Source organism: Oncorhynchus masou, unplaced genomic scaffold (genome assembly GCF_036934945.1).
Source record: "Oncorhynchus masou masou isolate Uvic2021 unplaced genomic scaffold, UVic_Omas_1.1 unplaced_scaffold_1608, whole genome shotgun sequence".
Taxonomy (NCBI): domain Eukaryota; kingdom Metazoa; phylum Chordata; class Actinopteri; order Salmoniformes; family Salmonidae; genus Oncorhynchus; species Oncorhynchus masou.
Window position 1 is genome coordinate 12,393 of NW_027006172.1, and position 17,608 is coordinate 30,000.

At 45.3% G+C, this 17,608-nt stretch overlaps 1 protein-coding gene across 1 annotated transcript in view; it reads left to right on the forward strand.

The window, feature by feature from the left end:
• Positions 1 to 415: 415 nt before the first annotated feature.
• Positions 416 to 17,608, forward strand: part of LOC135531502 (ventricular zone-expressed PH domain-containing protein-like) — a 113,529-nt gene continuing 96,336 nt past the window's right edge. Inside the window, exons 1-2 of the mRNA XM_064959531.1 lie at positions 416 to 717; positions 2,765 to 2,980. Of these exons, the coding sequence (XP_064815603.1) occupies positions 580 to 717; positions 2,765 to 2,980 (354 nt within the window). The 5' untranslated portion in view covers positions 416 to 579. The remainder of the gene's footprint in view (positions 718 to 2,764; positions 2,981 to 17,608) is intronic.

The following is a 17,608-nucleotide window of genomic DNA, read 5'->3' on the forward strand; positions in this document are numbered from 1 at the left end:
CCTCATGCCAAATTCAGTTTGTATAGCAGACCCTCATGCCAAATTCAGTTTGTATAGCAGACCCTCATGCCAAATTCAGTTTGTATAGCAGACCTTCATGCCAAATTCAGTTTGTATAGCAGACCCTCATGCCAAATTGTGTCAAAAGCTTTTTTGAAATCAACAAAGCATGAGAAGACTTTGCCTTTGTTTTGATGTGTTTGTTCAAACCAGGGGGAATATGTGGTCTGTCGTACTGTAATTTGGTAAAAAGCCAATTTGACATTTGCTCAGTACATTGTTTTCATTGAGGAAATGTACGAGTCTGCTGTTAATGATAATGCAGAGGATTTTCCCAAGGTTACTGTTGACGCATATCCCACAGTAGTTATTGGGGTCAAATTTGTCTCCATTTTTGTCTTTCTTTCTCAGGGGTCTAATGTGTATGAGGTCATCACCCCGCCACCTTCAGGGACCATGCCCTGTCTCCATAGCAACTTCTGGCCCCAGGTTGGCCCAGAGTGAGGCCTAAGCAGGCCTGACGTGGACCAGACCAGGCTGAGGTGGGCCCGAAGCAGGCCCGAGTGAAGCAGAGACATCATGCACCAGCTGTTTGGCCTGGTTCTCGGCCAGAGGGACCTGTCGCGGGCTGGAGACCTCTTCTCCCTGGAAGACTCTGAGATAGAGGACTGTCTCTCACAGGCCCTGGAGGAAATCAAGGCTATCTCCTGCTCTCCTGTGAGTACCCCTTACATACCCATCCATTCACACACAAATACATGACGGTGTCTTTGATGTACTAGAGGAGGTCAAAGGTATCTATTGCTCTCTTGTAAGTTGCCTATGCATGCATGCACACAAACATGCACAGCCATGCATAGGCAAACACACACACACACACACACGCACACACTGCTTATGGCAGGTGTGTCTCTTGGGACTGTTCACTGAAAACAGATCTGATATGATGCCTATCCCTCCAGAGCCCACATGTCCTCATTTCCCATCCAACACAGTCAGTATCTCAGTCATCATTTAACTAAAGAATGAACGAGTCTGCAGCTGAATGTAACCCAACAGCTCATGGGGTCTAGATGGGGCCAGCTTATTCAGACACGGTCTAGATGGGGTCTAGATGGGGACTAGATGGGGACTAGATGGGGTCTAGATGTGGTCTAGATGGGGTCTAGATGGGGTCAGCTTATTCAGACACGGTCTAGATGGGGTCTAGTTGGGGTCTAGATGGGGCCAGCTTATTCAGACACGGTCTAGATGGGGTCTAGATGGGGTCTAGATGGGGCCAGCTTATTCAGACACGGTCTAGATGGGGTCTAGATGGGGACTAGATGGGGCCAGCTTATTCAGACACGGTCTAGATGGGGTCTAGTTGGGGTCTAGATGGGGCCAGCTTATTCAGACACGGTCTAGATGGGGTCTAGATGGGGTCTAGATGGGGTCTAGATGGGGCCAGCTTATTCAGACACGGTCTAGATGGGGTCTAGATGGGGTCTAGATGGGGTCTAGATGGGGCCAGCTTATTCAGACACGGTCTAGATGGGGTCTAGATGGGGACTAGATGGGGTCTAGATGGGGACTAGATGGGGTCTAGATGGGGACTAGATGGGGTCTAGATGGGGACTAGATGGGGTCAGCTTATTCAGACACGGTCTAGATGGGGTCTAGTTGGGGTCTAGATGGGGCCAGCTTATTCAGACACGGTCTAGATGGGGTCTAGATGGGGTCTAGATGGGGTCTAGATGGGGTCTAGATGGGGTCAGCTTATTCAGACACGGTCTAGATGGGGTCTAGATGGGGTCTAGATGGGGCCAGCTTATTCAGACACGGTCTAGATGGGGTCTCGATGGGGTCTAGATGGGGCCAGCTTATTCAGACACGGTCTAGATGGGGTCTAGATGGGGACTAGATGGGGTCTAGATGGGGTCTAGATGGGGTCTAGAAGGGGTCTAGATGGAGTCAGCTTATTCAGACACGGTCTAGATGGGGTCTAGATGGGGTCTAGATGGGGTCTAGATGGGGTCAGCTTATTCAGACACGGTCTAGATGGGGACTAGATGGGGTCTAGATGGGGTCAGCTTATTCAGACACGGTCTAGATGGGGTCTAGATGGGGTCTAGATGGGGTCTAGATGGGGTCTAGTTGGGGTCTAGATGGGGTCAGCTTATTCAGACACGGTCTAGATGGGGTCTAGATGGGGACTAGATGGGGTCTAGATGGGGTCTAGATGGGGCCAGCTTATTCAGACACGGTCTAGATGGGGTCTAGATGGGGACTAGATGGGGTCAGCTTATTCAGACACGGTCTAGATGGGGTCTAGATGGGGACTAGATGGGGTCAGCTTATTCAGACACGGTCTAGATGGGGTCTAGATGGGGACTAGATGGGGTCAGCTTATTCAGACACGGTCTAGATGGGGTCTAGTTGGGGTCTAGATGGGGCCAGCTTATTCAGACACGGTCTAGATGGGGTCTAGATGGGGTCTAGATGGGGTCAGCTTATTCAGACACGGTCTAGATGGGGTCTAGATGGGGTCATAGTTTGAATGTCTGAACATTTCCACCTCAACATGGAAAAAGTTAAGTGTATTTTTCCTTTGAGTGTCAAGGGAAAACTAAGAGCAAAGGTTCTTGCAGCCCTGAGACTTGGATCTGTGTTAGACAGACTGCAGCAGAAACTATATTAAAAACAAACATGCTCTTTTCTCATTGTTTCTTGATCCTGATTGGCCCCTTCCGGACTCATTTCCCCCCTGATTGGCTGGCTGCAGGACTACCTGACCAATGACAATGACCAGGCGGTGGTGGAGATCTGCATCACGCGCATCACCACGGCGATCAGGGAGACGAGGTCCATCGAGCGCCATGGGGGGGCGTTAGTGAGTCTGTGGGAGTCCTGTCTGGAACACAACCTCACCCCCCAGGGCAAAGACGAAGACACACCCCATGCCAAGATAGCCTCTGACATCACCAGCTGTATACTGCAGGTACACTACACTACACTACACTACACTACACTACACTACACTACACTACACTACACTAACACTAACACTACACCACACTAACACTACACTACACTACACCACACTAACACTACACTACACCACACCACACTGACACTACACCTACACTACACTAACACTACACTACACCACACTAACACTACACCACACCACACCAACACTACACCTACACTAACACTACACTAACACTACACCACACCACACCACACCACACCAACACTACACCTACACTACACTAACACTACACTAACACTACACTACACCACACCACACTAACACTAACACTACACCACACTACACTACACTACACTACACTACACCACACCACACTACACTACACCACACCACACCACACTACACCACACCACACCACACTAACACTACACTAACACTACACCACACCACACCACACTAACACTACACTAACACCACACCACACCACACTACAATACACCACACCACACTACACTACACCACACCACACTACACTACACTACACCACACTAACACTAACACTACACCACACCACACCACACTACACTACACCACACTAACACTACACTAACACTAACACTACACCACACCACACTACACTACACTACACTAACACTACACCACACTACACTAACACTACACCACACCACACCACACCACACCACACTACACCACACTACACTACACTACACTACACTACACCACACCACACTACACTACACCACACCACACCACACTACACCACACCACACCACACCACACTAACACTACACTAACACTACACCACACCACACCACACTAACACTACACTAACACCACACCACACCACACTACAATACACCACACCACACTACACTACACCACACCACACTACACTACACTACACCACACTAACACTAACACTACACCACACCACACCACACTACACTACACCACACTAACACTACACTAACACTAACACTACACCACACCACACTACACTAACACTACACCACACTACACTAACACTACACCACACCACACCACACCACACCACACTACACCACACTACACTACACTACACTACACTACACCACACCACACCACACCACACCACACTAACACTACACCACACCACACCACACTACACCACACCACACTACACTAACACTACACCACACCACACTACACCACACCACACTAACACTACACTACACCACACTACACCACACTACACCACACCACACTACACCACACCACACCACACTACACCACACTACACTAACACTACACTACACTACACCACACCAACACTACACCTACACTACACCAACACTACACTAACACTACACTAACACTACACTAACACTAACACTACACCACACTACACTACACTACACTACACTACACCACACCACACCACACTAACACTACACCACACCACACCACACTACACCACACCACACTACACCACACTACACTTACACTACACCACACTACACTAACACTACACTAACACTACACTACACTACACTACACTACACCACACCACACCACACTACACCAACACTACACTACACCACACTACACTAACACTACACTACACCACACCACACTACACTACACCACACCACACTACACTACACCACACCACACTACACCACACTACACTAACACTACACTACACCACACTACACTACACCACACCACACTACACTACACTAACACTACACTACACTACACCACACTACACTACACTACACTACACCACACCACACTAAACCACACTACACTAACACTACACTACACCACACTACACCACACTACACTAACACTACACTACACCACACCACACCACACTACACTACACCACACTACACTACACTACACCACACTACACCACACCACACCACACTACACTACACCACACTACACTACACCACACCACACTACACTAACACTACACTAACACTACACTAACACTACACTAACACTACACTAACACTACACTAACACTACACCACACTACACCACACCACACCACACTACACTACACCACACCACACTACACTACACCACACCACACCACACTAACACCACACCACACCACACTACACTACACCACACCACACCACACTACACTACACCACACCACACCACACTACACTACACCACACCACACTACACTACACTACACCACACTACACTACACTAACACTACACTACACTACACCACACCACACTACACTACACTACACTACACCACACCACACTACACCACACCACACTACACTACACTAAACTACACTACACTACACCACACTACACTACACTACACCACACTACACTACACCACACCACACTACACTACACTACACTACACCACACCACACTACACTACACTACACCACACTACACTACACCACACCACACCACACTACACTACACTAACACTACACTACACTACACCACACCACACTACACTACACTACACTACACCACACTAACACTACACTACACTAACACTACACTACACTACACTACACTACACCACACTACACTACACCACACCACACTACACTACACTAACACTACACTACACTACACCACACCACACTACACTACACTACACTACACCACACCACACTAAACCACACTACACTAACACTACACTACACCACACTACACCACACTACACTAACACTACACTACACCACACCACACCACACTACACTACACCACACTACACTACACTACACCACACTACACCACACCACACCACACTACACTACACCACACTACACTACACCACACCACACTACACTAACACTACACTAACACTACACTAACACTACACTAACACTACACTAACACTACACCACACTACACCACACCACACCACACCACACTACACTACACCACACCACACTACACTACACCACACCACACCACACTAACACCACACCACACCACACTACACTACACCACACCACACCACACCACACTAACACCACACCACACCACACTACACTACACTAACACCACACTAACACTACACCACACCACACCACACTAACACCACACCACACCACACCACACCACACTAACACCACACCACACCACACTACACTACACCACACCACACCACACTACACTACACCACTTTGTTTCAGACCCAATGAATCCAGTCAGACACATCTGCGATATATGCTGTGTCCAAACGCTCCCACCCAACTTGATACAGTGCGTTACTCACCGTTTCATATTTGTTTTTGTTGACATCCCAACATCTCGAAGTAAGCCTTTGATCCCGTATTCAATCATTGTCTCATACACTATAATTTACGCTCATCGCCGTCACCATGAAAACAACTTTTGTTCCACACTCTTATTACCAATTGTAACAGTAGAACCTTCAGTTTTATTAATTCAACTTAAAAAAAAACAGAACTAGAAAAAAAGAGCATCAACTGCATGTTGAGCAGCATCATATACTGTCAGAACTTGTGGATTCACAATGTGCTCTTTTAAACAGGTTCATACGTCATGTCTGTCAATCAAATTATTAACATTTAAGTCGTAGGTCTGCTGTACTTGATGCCGTTGACCCTACAAATATACATTTAAAGCCAACAATTTTATTATGTTGACTAATATTGCATTTATTTACAATAGCAAAAACTACACAAACCTGTTTCACAAAACACAGTCTATAACCTCCAACGTTCCAAATAAAGAAGGAAAAAAAGTTTAGCCTAAATTAAATTTAAAAACCTTAATTTAAATAAAAATGTAAATACCTAATTTCTTTGTTGATGTCACGGCTTTCGTCTGTAGAAGGAGGAGCGGACCAAAATGCAGCGTGGTTGTTATTCAATTATTATAATAAAGAAACTATACACGATAAACTAACAAAATAACAAACGTGCGAAAACCTAAACAGCCCTATCTGGTGCAGAACACAGAGACAGGAACAATCACCCACAAACACACAGTGAAACCCAGGCTACCTAAATATGGTTCCCAATCAGAGACAATGACTAACACCTGCCCCTGATTGAGAACCATATCAGGCCAAACACAGAAATAGACAAACAAGACATCCAACATAGAATGACCACTCAGATCACACCCTGACCAAACAAAACATAGAAACATACAAAGTAAACTATGGCCAGGGCGTGACTGTACCCCCCAAGGTGCGGACTACGGCCGCAAAACCTGAACCTATCGGGGAGGGTCTGGGTGGGCATCTGTCCGCGGTGGCGGCTCTGGTGCTGGACATGGCCCCCACTTCACCGCAGTCTTCCCCCACCTTGTCCCCTTCCGTGACCTCCCGGCCACGGCAACCCTACTTAACAACACGGGACAGAGGGGCAGCTCGGGACAGAGGGGCAGCTCGGGACAGAGGGGCAGCTCGGGACAGAGGGGCTCTTCAGACTCCGGCAGCAGCGCCGGACAGGTGGGAGACTCCGGCAACAGCGCCGGACAGGCGGGAGACCCCGGCAGCACGCCGGACAGGCGGGAGACTCCGGCAGCACAGGAGAGGAGGAAGGCTCTGGCAGATCCTGGCTGACTGGCGGATCTGGAAGAATCTGGCTGACTGGCGGATCTGGAAGAGTCTGGCAGACTGACGGTTCCGGCAGATCCTGGCTGACTGGCGGATCTGGAAGAGTCTGGTTGACTGGCAGATCTGGAAGAGTCTGGTTGACTGGCAGATCTGGAAGAGTCTGGTTGACTGGCAGATCTGGAAGAGTCTGGCTGACTGGCAGATCTGGAAGAGTCTGGCTGACTGGCAGATCTGGAAGAGTCTGGATGACTGGCAGATCTGGAAGAGTCTGGCTGACTGGCGGATCTGGAAGCTCTGGCTGCGCTGAACAGGCGGGAGACTCCGGCAGCGCAGGAGAGGCCTAGGATAGGATAAGTAATCCTTCTCACCACCCCCCCCCCCTTAATGATTTAGATGCACTATTGTAAAGTGGCTGTTCCACTGGATGTCAGAAGGTGAATTCACCAATTTGTAAGTCGCTCTGGATAAGAGCGTCTGCTAAATGACTTAAATGTAAATGTAAATGTAGGCCTGATGCGTGGTGCTGGCACTGGTGGTACTGGGCCGAGGACACGCACAGGAAGCCTGGTGCGGGGAGCTGCCATCGGAGGGCTGGTGTGTGGAGGTGGCACAGGATGGGCTAGACCGTGAAGGCGTACTGGAGATCTTGAGAGCAGTGCTGGCACAGGACATGCAAGACTAGGGAGGTGCACAGGAGGCCTGGTGCGTGAGGCTGGCACCAACTTCACCAGCCGACTAACACGCACCTCAGGACGAGTATGGAGCGCTGACCCAGGTGCCATCAAATCCCCGACACGCTCCGTCGGGTGAATTCCATTCTTAAAGCACCAACATAGCAACTCCCTCATTACTCTCTCCTCCAATTTCCCCATTAACAGTCTCTGTTTCGCTCACCTCCAACACCGGCTCTGGTTCTGGTCTCCTCCTTGGCTCCTCACGATAAACAGGGAGAGTGGGCTCAGGTCTGACTCCTGACTCTGCCACACCCTCCCTGAGCCCCCCCCCCCCCCAATACATTTTTGGGGCTGACTCTCGGGCTTCCATCTGCTTCGCCGTGCTGCCTCCTCACACTGGCACCTCTCCGCTTTCGCCACCTCCAGTACTTCTTTGGGGCGGCGATATTCTCCAGGCTGAGCCCAGGGTCCTTCTCCGTCTAATTCGTCCTCCCATGTCCATTCCTTCTTTTGTTGCTCCTGCTGTTGCTTTTGCCTGTTACCACGCCGCTTGGTCCTGTTGTGGTAGGTGATTCTGTCACGGCTTTCATCTGTAGAAGGAGGAGCAGACCAAAATGCAGCGTGGTTGTTATTCATTTTATTATAATAAAGAAACTATACACGATAAACTAACAAAATAACAAACGTGCGAAAACCTAAACAGCCCTATCTGGTGCAAAACACAGAGACAGGAACAATCACTCACAAACACACAGTGAAACCCAGGCTACCTAAATATGGTTCTAACACAGAAATAGACAAACAAGACATCCAACATAGAATGCCCACTCAGATCACACCCTGACCAACCAAAACATAGAAACATACAAAGTAAACTATGGCCAGGGCGTGACAGTTGAAAGCTCTAGAAATGAGTAATATAGTGTTAACTTTTAAATGGGAGATACATAAACTCTAGTCTAACTCAAGCAGTCAAACAAAAGTTAAGTTTTAATCCTTACGCAACGACAAGATATGGAGTCTTCCAGGTTGATCTTCAGACATACTGTTGTGTTTCTCAGCTTCTGGTCGGCAGCCTTAGTAAGACCATCATTGTTTTGATGCGTGTTAGTGATGGGTTGGAGCAAAAACATGCACACAGTAGCACTCCAGGACCAGAGCTTGGAGAACCTTGGTTTAGTCTTTAGCTTACGATATTATTGCTGCAGTGTAAGTGTGGATAGAGAATAAAACAATGGTGAGAATGGAGAGAATGGTGATTTGGAATGAAGGGTTTGATTTGAAGCTGTAGAGAATGTTGATTTGGAATGAAGGGTTTGATTTGAAGCTGTAGAGAATGTTGATTTGGAATGAAGGGTTTGATTTGAAGCTGTAGAGAATGGTGATTTGGAATGAAGGGTTTGAAATGAAGCTGTAGAGAATGTTGATTTGGAATGAAGGGTTTGATTTGAAGCTGTAGAGAATGTTGATTTGGAATGAAGCGTTTGAAATGAAGCTGTAGAGAATGTTGATTTGGAATGAAGGGTTTGATTTGAAGCTGTAGAGAATGTTGATTTGAAGCTGTAGAGAATGTTGATTTGGAATGAAGCGTTTGAAATGAAGCTGTAGAGAATATTGATTTGGAATGAAGGGTTTGATTTGAAGCTGTAGAGAATGTTGATTTGGAATGAGGGGTTTGAAATTAAGCTGTAGAGAATGTTGATTTGGAATGAGGGGTTTGATTTGAAGCTGTAGAGAATGTTGATTTGGAATGAGGGGTTTGATTTGAAGCTGTAGAGAATGTTGATTTGGAATGAAGGGTTTGATTTGAAGCTGTAGAGAATGATGATTTGGAATGAAGGGTTTGATTTGAAGCTGTAGAGAATGTTGATTTGGAATGAAGGGTTTGATTTGAAGCTGTAGAGAATGTTGATTTGGAATGAAGGGTTTGATTTGAAGCTGTAGAGAATGTTGATTTGGAATGAAGCGTTTGAAATGAAGCTGTAGAGAATATTGATTTGGAATGAAGGGTTTGATTTGAAGCTGTAGAGAATGTTGATTTGGAATGAAGGGTTTGATTTGAAGCTGTAGAGAATGTTGATTTGGAATGAAGGGTTTGATTTGAAGCTGTAGAGAATGGTGATTTGGAATGAAGCGTTTGAAATGAAGCTGTAGAGAATATTGATTTGGAATGAAGGGTTTGATTTGAAGCTGTAGAGAATGTTGATATGGAATGAAGGGTTTGATTTGAAGCTGTAGAGAATGTTGATTTGGAATGAAGGGTCTGATATGGAGGGTAGTATCCTGTATAAGTCCTTGCGGAAAAAAATACAAGTTTATCTACATTTATCCAACTCTAAATTCTATCTTTTTGCAGAAGAACTTAAGAGCCCATGCTCTCTGTGTCTGTTCTCTCTCCTAGCTAGTTCCCCTCCTAACTAGTTCCCTAACTAGTTCCCTAACTAGTTCCTGCTGCAGAGTAAGTGTGCATAGGGAATAAAGCAATATGGCAGAGAATGCAAAGACTTCTTGATAGAGATAGGAAACACTCCCATGATCCTTCACTTCAAAACCAGCAGACGGATAAAAGCAAATCAAATATCCTCTCATGATGCGTTGACACATCGTACACCTGATGAAAACACATTTATAACACTGTGTAACTGCCATTTATCTAAATCTGACCTTTTTTTAAACAAAAAAAGTACACATTACAAGTTCATGTAAAGCAAAACATACCCAACCCCTTGTGCTTAGTCAATTCTATCAGTTGAGTAACTTAACTTACGTAACTGAGCAAAATAAAGGGGACATAAGACACGAGGAGACACGAGGAGACACGAGGAGACAGTCAAGGAATGAGAGACAAAACATTATAATGTAACTGAACCCACTGTTTCCTCCAATTTGTGTGTGTCCATTTTGCCGGTGTAACTGCCCAATACCTCCCTCTGAAGGCAACAACAGGACAGCAAGCACGTGATGATCTAGTTTATTCAATCAGTTTTACTCTGTGGGTAATGACAAGCATAAAACATAGCACTAGTTGTCGTTGACATGAGGGACTCTTTCAAATTCTCTCCAGCAACATAAAACGGTCTGAGGAGAAAATGCAACAATAAAATGGCTAAAGTCAGTGGGTGGGTGGGGGGGGAGGTGAAATATGTCACTAAACACACATGTTAATCAAGATCAACAGGAGGCAATGAACTAAACGTGAAGAGAAACAATAATTCAATAGTTTGCTAGTTTCATTTTTTAGTATAGTTTGTCTAAAATACATTTTGGTGAACACTGTTACACTGGTTAAAAAGACAGGAGCCCTGTGTCAAATTAGTGGAGTAGAGAAATGTAATTAGCTAGTTAGCTAGCAACCACAGTTGTCTGTAGAAGTAAGGGCTCCTCTCTGCTGGTAAAGTTAATGTTAGTGGCTTCGGCATAGCTAGCCAGGAGTAGGCAAGCCTATGATACAGTTGCCTGACGAAAGTTAGCCAGCTAGTTAGCTAGTTAGACAACAGAGAACAAGCCATCACTAGCAGAGAGGACCAATAATTAAACCTATCTGTGGTGAGGAGCTAGCTAAAGTTGTTAGCTACTAGCTTACTTGTCAGCCAGCCAGCTAGCTTCCTCAATAAATGGAGCTGCCAGATAAACACTAGCCAGCTATTAACTAGCTAGCTAACAACAACCCTAAACCCCTGCTACAGTCAAACTAGCTAAATATCTGTATTCATCCCTGCTAGTTAGCTAACTAAATTGGTAGCTAAGCGGGCTAACTAGCTTTGTTTCTTCATTCAGCTGGATAGCAAAGAATTTAAATTTACAACAAACATTAGATGTTCATACATTGGACCAAGTGTATGAATTGTTCTCTTACCTCAGCTCTTTATTGAATTCCTTCGTTGACTTTGTTGGGGCCATTAAAATCTTCTTGTTTAAATGAAGTCATAGCTTGTGAAGAGGCTTGACATTTTTTTTATAGACTGCGCCAGAAAAATATCAGCATCGATCTTGACCCGTTGGAAATGTTATTTTAATTTCATTGGATCTTCCCGCCGACAGAGCCTCTGCCCCCATCTTACCAATAGCCGTTGACGTTACTTAGAGGGAATACTGACACTTCTGTAAACTGTCGGACACAATGTGTCACATGTGCCAGAATGTATCCATGCACCTGGATTCATTGTGTAGAACAGTGACACTATGTATCAGAATCAGACATATAATCTGACACATTTCAAGCTGATATATTTTCAAACTCCATGAAACTCCAGGTTCGAAAACAAAGAGGAAATGACACCATCAGACACCCTTGTTTTGATACAGGTCATTTTAGGCCTGTATTACCAGTCAATATACACCTGCATCTATCCACAGTATACGCAAACACTTCTGCACAGACACACGCTTGTACAGAGGCATTCAGTACATTACCTTAGACATAAAGCAAACTGAGGACGATATTGCCATTCATTTTTGCCATATCATCAATTTAAACCTACTAGAAAGTGTGTGTTCCCTCAGGCCTGGAGGGAACACAATAATGTTACCTAATAATAGTAAAGCCCCTTTTACTGGCTCAAACAGCCGACCAATCACCCTGTTACCAGTTTGGAAAAACTGGTGTTTGCCCAGATTCAATGCTATTTTACAGTAAACAAATTGACAACAGACTTCCAGCACGCTTATAGGGAAGGACATTCAACAAACAAAGCACTTACACAAATGCCTGATGATTGGCTGAGAGAAATGGATGATAAAATGATTGTTGGTGCTGTCTTATTAGACTTCAGTGCGGCTTTTGACATTATTGATCATAGTCTACTGCTGGAAAACCTATGTTATGGCTTTACACCCCCTGCTACAATGTGGATAAAGAGTTACCTGTCTAACAGAACACAGAGGATGTTACTTAATGGAAGCCTCTCCAACATAATCCAGGTAGAATCAGGAATTCCCCAGGGCAGCTGTTTAGGCCCCTTACTTTTTTCAATCTATACTAATGACATGCTACTGGCTTTGAGTAAAACCAGAGTGTCTATGTGTGCGGATGATTCAACACTATACACATCAGCTACCACAGCGACTAACATGATTGCAACACTTAACAAAGAGCTGCAGTTAGTTTCAGAATGGGTGGCAAGGAATAAGTTAGTCCTAAATATTTTGGGGGACTAATCATTCACTAAACCCTAAACATCTACTAAATATAGTAATAAATCACGTGGAAATTGAGCAACTTGAGGTGACAAAACTGCTTGGACTAACCCTGGATTCGTAAACTGGCATGGTAAAAACAACAGTAGCTAAGTCTATCTATAATAAAGTGCTGCGCTACCTTCTTAACAACACTATCAGCAAGGCAGGTCCTTCAGGCTCTAGTTTTGTCGCACCTGGACAGCTGTTTGGGCGTGTGGTCAAGTGTCACAAAGACGGACTTGGGAAAATTGCAAGTGGCTCAGAACAGGGCAGCACGGCTGGCCCTTGGATGTACACAGAGATGCAAACATGAATAATATGCATTCAAATCTCTCCTCAAAGTGGAGGAGAGATAGACTTCATCACTACTTGTATTTGTGAGAGGTATTGGCATGTTGAAAGCACTGAGCTGTCTGTTTAATTAAACAGCGAGCACACAGCTCAGACACCCATACATACCCTACAAGACATGCAATCAGAGGTCTCTTCACAGTCCCCAAGTCCAGAACAGACTATTGGAAGCACACAGTACTACAGAGAGCCATGACTACATGGAACTCTATTCCACAGTACTACAGAGAGTCATGACTACATGGAACTCTATTCCACAGTACTACATAGAGTCATGACTACATGGAACTCTATTCCAGAGTACCACATAGAGTCATGACTACATGGAACTCTATTCCACAGTACCACATAGAGTCATGACTACATGGAACTCTATTCCACAGTACCACATAGAGCCATGACTACATGGAACTCTATTCCACAGTACTACATAGAGTCATGACTACATGGAACTCTATTCCAGAGTACCACATAGAGTCATGACTACATGGAACTCTATTCCACACTACCACATAGAGCCATGACTACATGGAACTCTATTCCACAGTACTACAGAGAGCCATGACTACATGGAACTCTATTCCACAGTACTACATAGAGTTATGACTACATGGAACTCTATTCCAGAGTACCACATAGAGTCATGACTACATGGAACTCTATTCCAGAGTACCACATAGAGTCATGGAACTCTATTCCACATACACAAAGACACGCCCAATTTTTCAGTTTTAGATTTCTTAAAAACGTTTGAAATATCCAATAAATGCCGTTCCACTTCATGATTGTGTCCCACTTGTTGTTGATTCTTCACAAAAAAATACAGTTTTATAACTTTATGTTTGAAGCCTGAAATGTGGCAAAAGGTCGCAAAGTTCAAGGGGGCCGAATACTTTCGCAAGGCACTGTATTTCAAGGCCTATCTTCAAACTTAGTGCCTCTTTGCTTGACATCATGGGAAATCAGCCAAGACCTCCACACTCCACAATGATAGACCTCCACACTTCTGGTTCATCCTTGGGAGCAATTTTCAAACGCCTGAAGGTACCACGTTCATCTGTACAAATGGTAGTACGCAAGTATAAACACCATGGGAACACGCAGCCGTTATACCGCTCAGGAAGGAGACGCGTTCTGTCTCCTGGAGATGAACGTACTTTGGTGCAAAAAGTGTAAATCAATCCCAGAACAACAGCAAAGGACCCTGTGAAGATGCTGGAGGAAACAGGTACAAAAGTATCTATATCCACAGGAAAACCAGTCCTATATCGACATAACCTGAAAGGCCGCTCAGCAAGGAAGAAGCCACTGCTCCAAAACTGCCATAAAAAAGCCAGACTACGGTTTGCAACTGCACATGGGGTCAAAGAACATACTTTTTGGTCTGATGAAACAAAAATGGAACTGTTTGGCCATAATGACCATCATTATGTTTGGAGGAAAAAGGGGGAAGCTTGCAAGCTGAAGAACACCATCCCAACACACACATACCACAGTCTCCTTGTCTGGTTAGTCTTCATTAGTGAGCACCTTGTCTAGTTAGTCTTCATTAGTGAGCACCTTGTCATGTGGCTAAACTCCTCAGAGTCTTTGGATGAGCTCATTTTGATTATTATTTAACTCGGCAAGTCAGTTAAGAACAAATTCTTATTTACATTGATGACCTAGGAACAGTGGGTTAACTGCCTTGTTCAGGGGCAGAACAACAGATTTTACCTTGTCAGCTCAGGGATTTGATTTAGAAACCTTTTGATTACTGGCCCAACGCTCTAACCACTAGGCTACCTGCCACCTCTACACTCTAACCACTAGGCTACCTACCTCCTCTACACTCTAACCACTTGGCTACCTGCCTCCTCTACACTCTAACCACTTGGCTACCTGCCTCCTCTACACTCTAACCACTAGGCTGCCTGCCTCCTCTACACTCTAACCACTTGGCTACCTGCCTCCTCTACACTCTAACCACTAGGTTTCCTGCCTCCTCTACACTCTAACCACTAGGCTACCTGCCTCCTCTACACTCTAACCACTAGGCTACCTGCCTCCTCTACACTCTAACCACTAGGCTACCTGCCTCCTCTACACTCTAACCACTAGGCTACCTGCCTCCTCCACACTCTAACCACCAGGCTACATGCCTCCTCTACACTCTAACCACTAGGCTACCTGCCTCCTCTACACTCTAACCACTAGGCTACCTGCCTCCTCTACACTCTAACCACTAGGCTACCTGCCTCCTCTACACTCTAACCACTAGGCTACCTACCTCCTCTACACTCTAACCACTAGGCTACCTGCCTCCTCCACACTCTAACCACTCTAATAGGACTGTGGAGTGTTTGTGTGTGTTTGTGTGTGTGCGTGTGTGTGTGTTTGTGTGGTGTGTGTGTGTGTGTGTGTGTTGTGTGTGTGTGTGTTGTGTGTGTTCACGTGCATGTGTGCGTGTGTTGTGTGCGTGCGTTGTGTGTGTTGTGTGTGTGCGTGTGTGTATGTGTTGTGTGTGTTCACGTGCATGTGTGCGTGTGTTGTGTGCGTGCGTTGTGTGTGTTGTGTGTGTGTGTGTGAGTGTGTGTGTGTTGTGTGTGTGTGTGTGTGTGTGTTGGTTTCTCATGTCACCAGAGGGCTGTTCTGTTGTTTGTTGCAGACAGAAAGCCTTGTTTACACTGCCACCTGCTGGACGTTCAGACGTTTGACACGGTTATAGTCATGAATATGATTTTAGCGTTGATTCCTTTCAACAATACCGTACTGTAGCTCATCGGCTCTAATGACATGTCCACTTATGTTTTAGACAGAGTGGTAGGAGTAATTTGTAGTTGTTTGGGTTTGTTTCAGTGTTTGTCTTATGGTGATTTGGGTCCTGAGTGGCGCAGAGTTCTAAGACACTGCATCGCAGTGGTAGAGGTGTTACTACAGACCCGAGTTAGAGCCCGTGCTGTATCACAACTGTCCGTGATTGGGAGTCCTATAGGGCGGCGCACAATTGGCCCAGCGTCGTCCAGGTTCGGGGAGGGTTTGAATTTGCTCTTAACTGTCTTGTCCAGTAAAATAGAAGATGGACTCTCGAACTCAGTGGTCACCAAACCTGGTTCTGGTCTACTAGGGCTTTGTTTCTGCCAAGCGTTTACACAACTGATTTAAAAAGTCTTGATACAATGTCGTTGTTCAGAACAACAGTAGGACAGTGACACAACACTTTTGGCCTGTCTTTCTGCCCCTGAACAGGGCAGTTAACCCAATGTTCCAGGCAACCCCCCCCCCCCCCCTGCACCTCTCTGATTCAGAGGGGTTGGGTTAAATGCGGAAAACACATTTTAATTGAATGCATTCAGTTGTACAACTGACAAGGTATCCCCCTTTCCTTTCCTTTCTATATCTAGTCCTTCCAAATGTTCCTAAACCATCCCCCTGGGGGTGCTAGTTCATATTAAATTAGGCCCTGGGACACCACTGTCTACATGCAGAGGCACATACACTCTCCTTGTGCTCAGAAATGAGTGTTTATGTAAAGAAGCTGTTATATTCTGTTCTGTTCTATTCTGTTCTGTTCTATTCTATTGTGTTCTATTATGTTCTCCTTTGTTCTGTTCTATTCTGTTCTATTCTGTTCTGTTCTATTCTGTCCTGTTCTATTCTATTGTGTTCTATTATGTTCTCCTTTGTTCTGTTCTATTCTGTTCTGTTCTAGTCTGTTTTGTTCTGTTCTATTTTGTTCTGTTCTATTATGTTCTGTTCTGTTCTAGTCTGTTTTGTTCTGTTCTGTTCTATTCTGTTCTATTCTATTCTGTTTTGTTCTATTGTGTTCTATTCTGTTCTGTTCTATTCTAGTCTGTTTTGTTC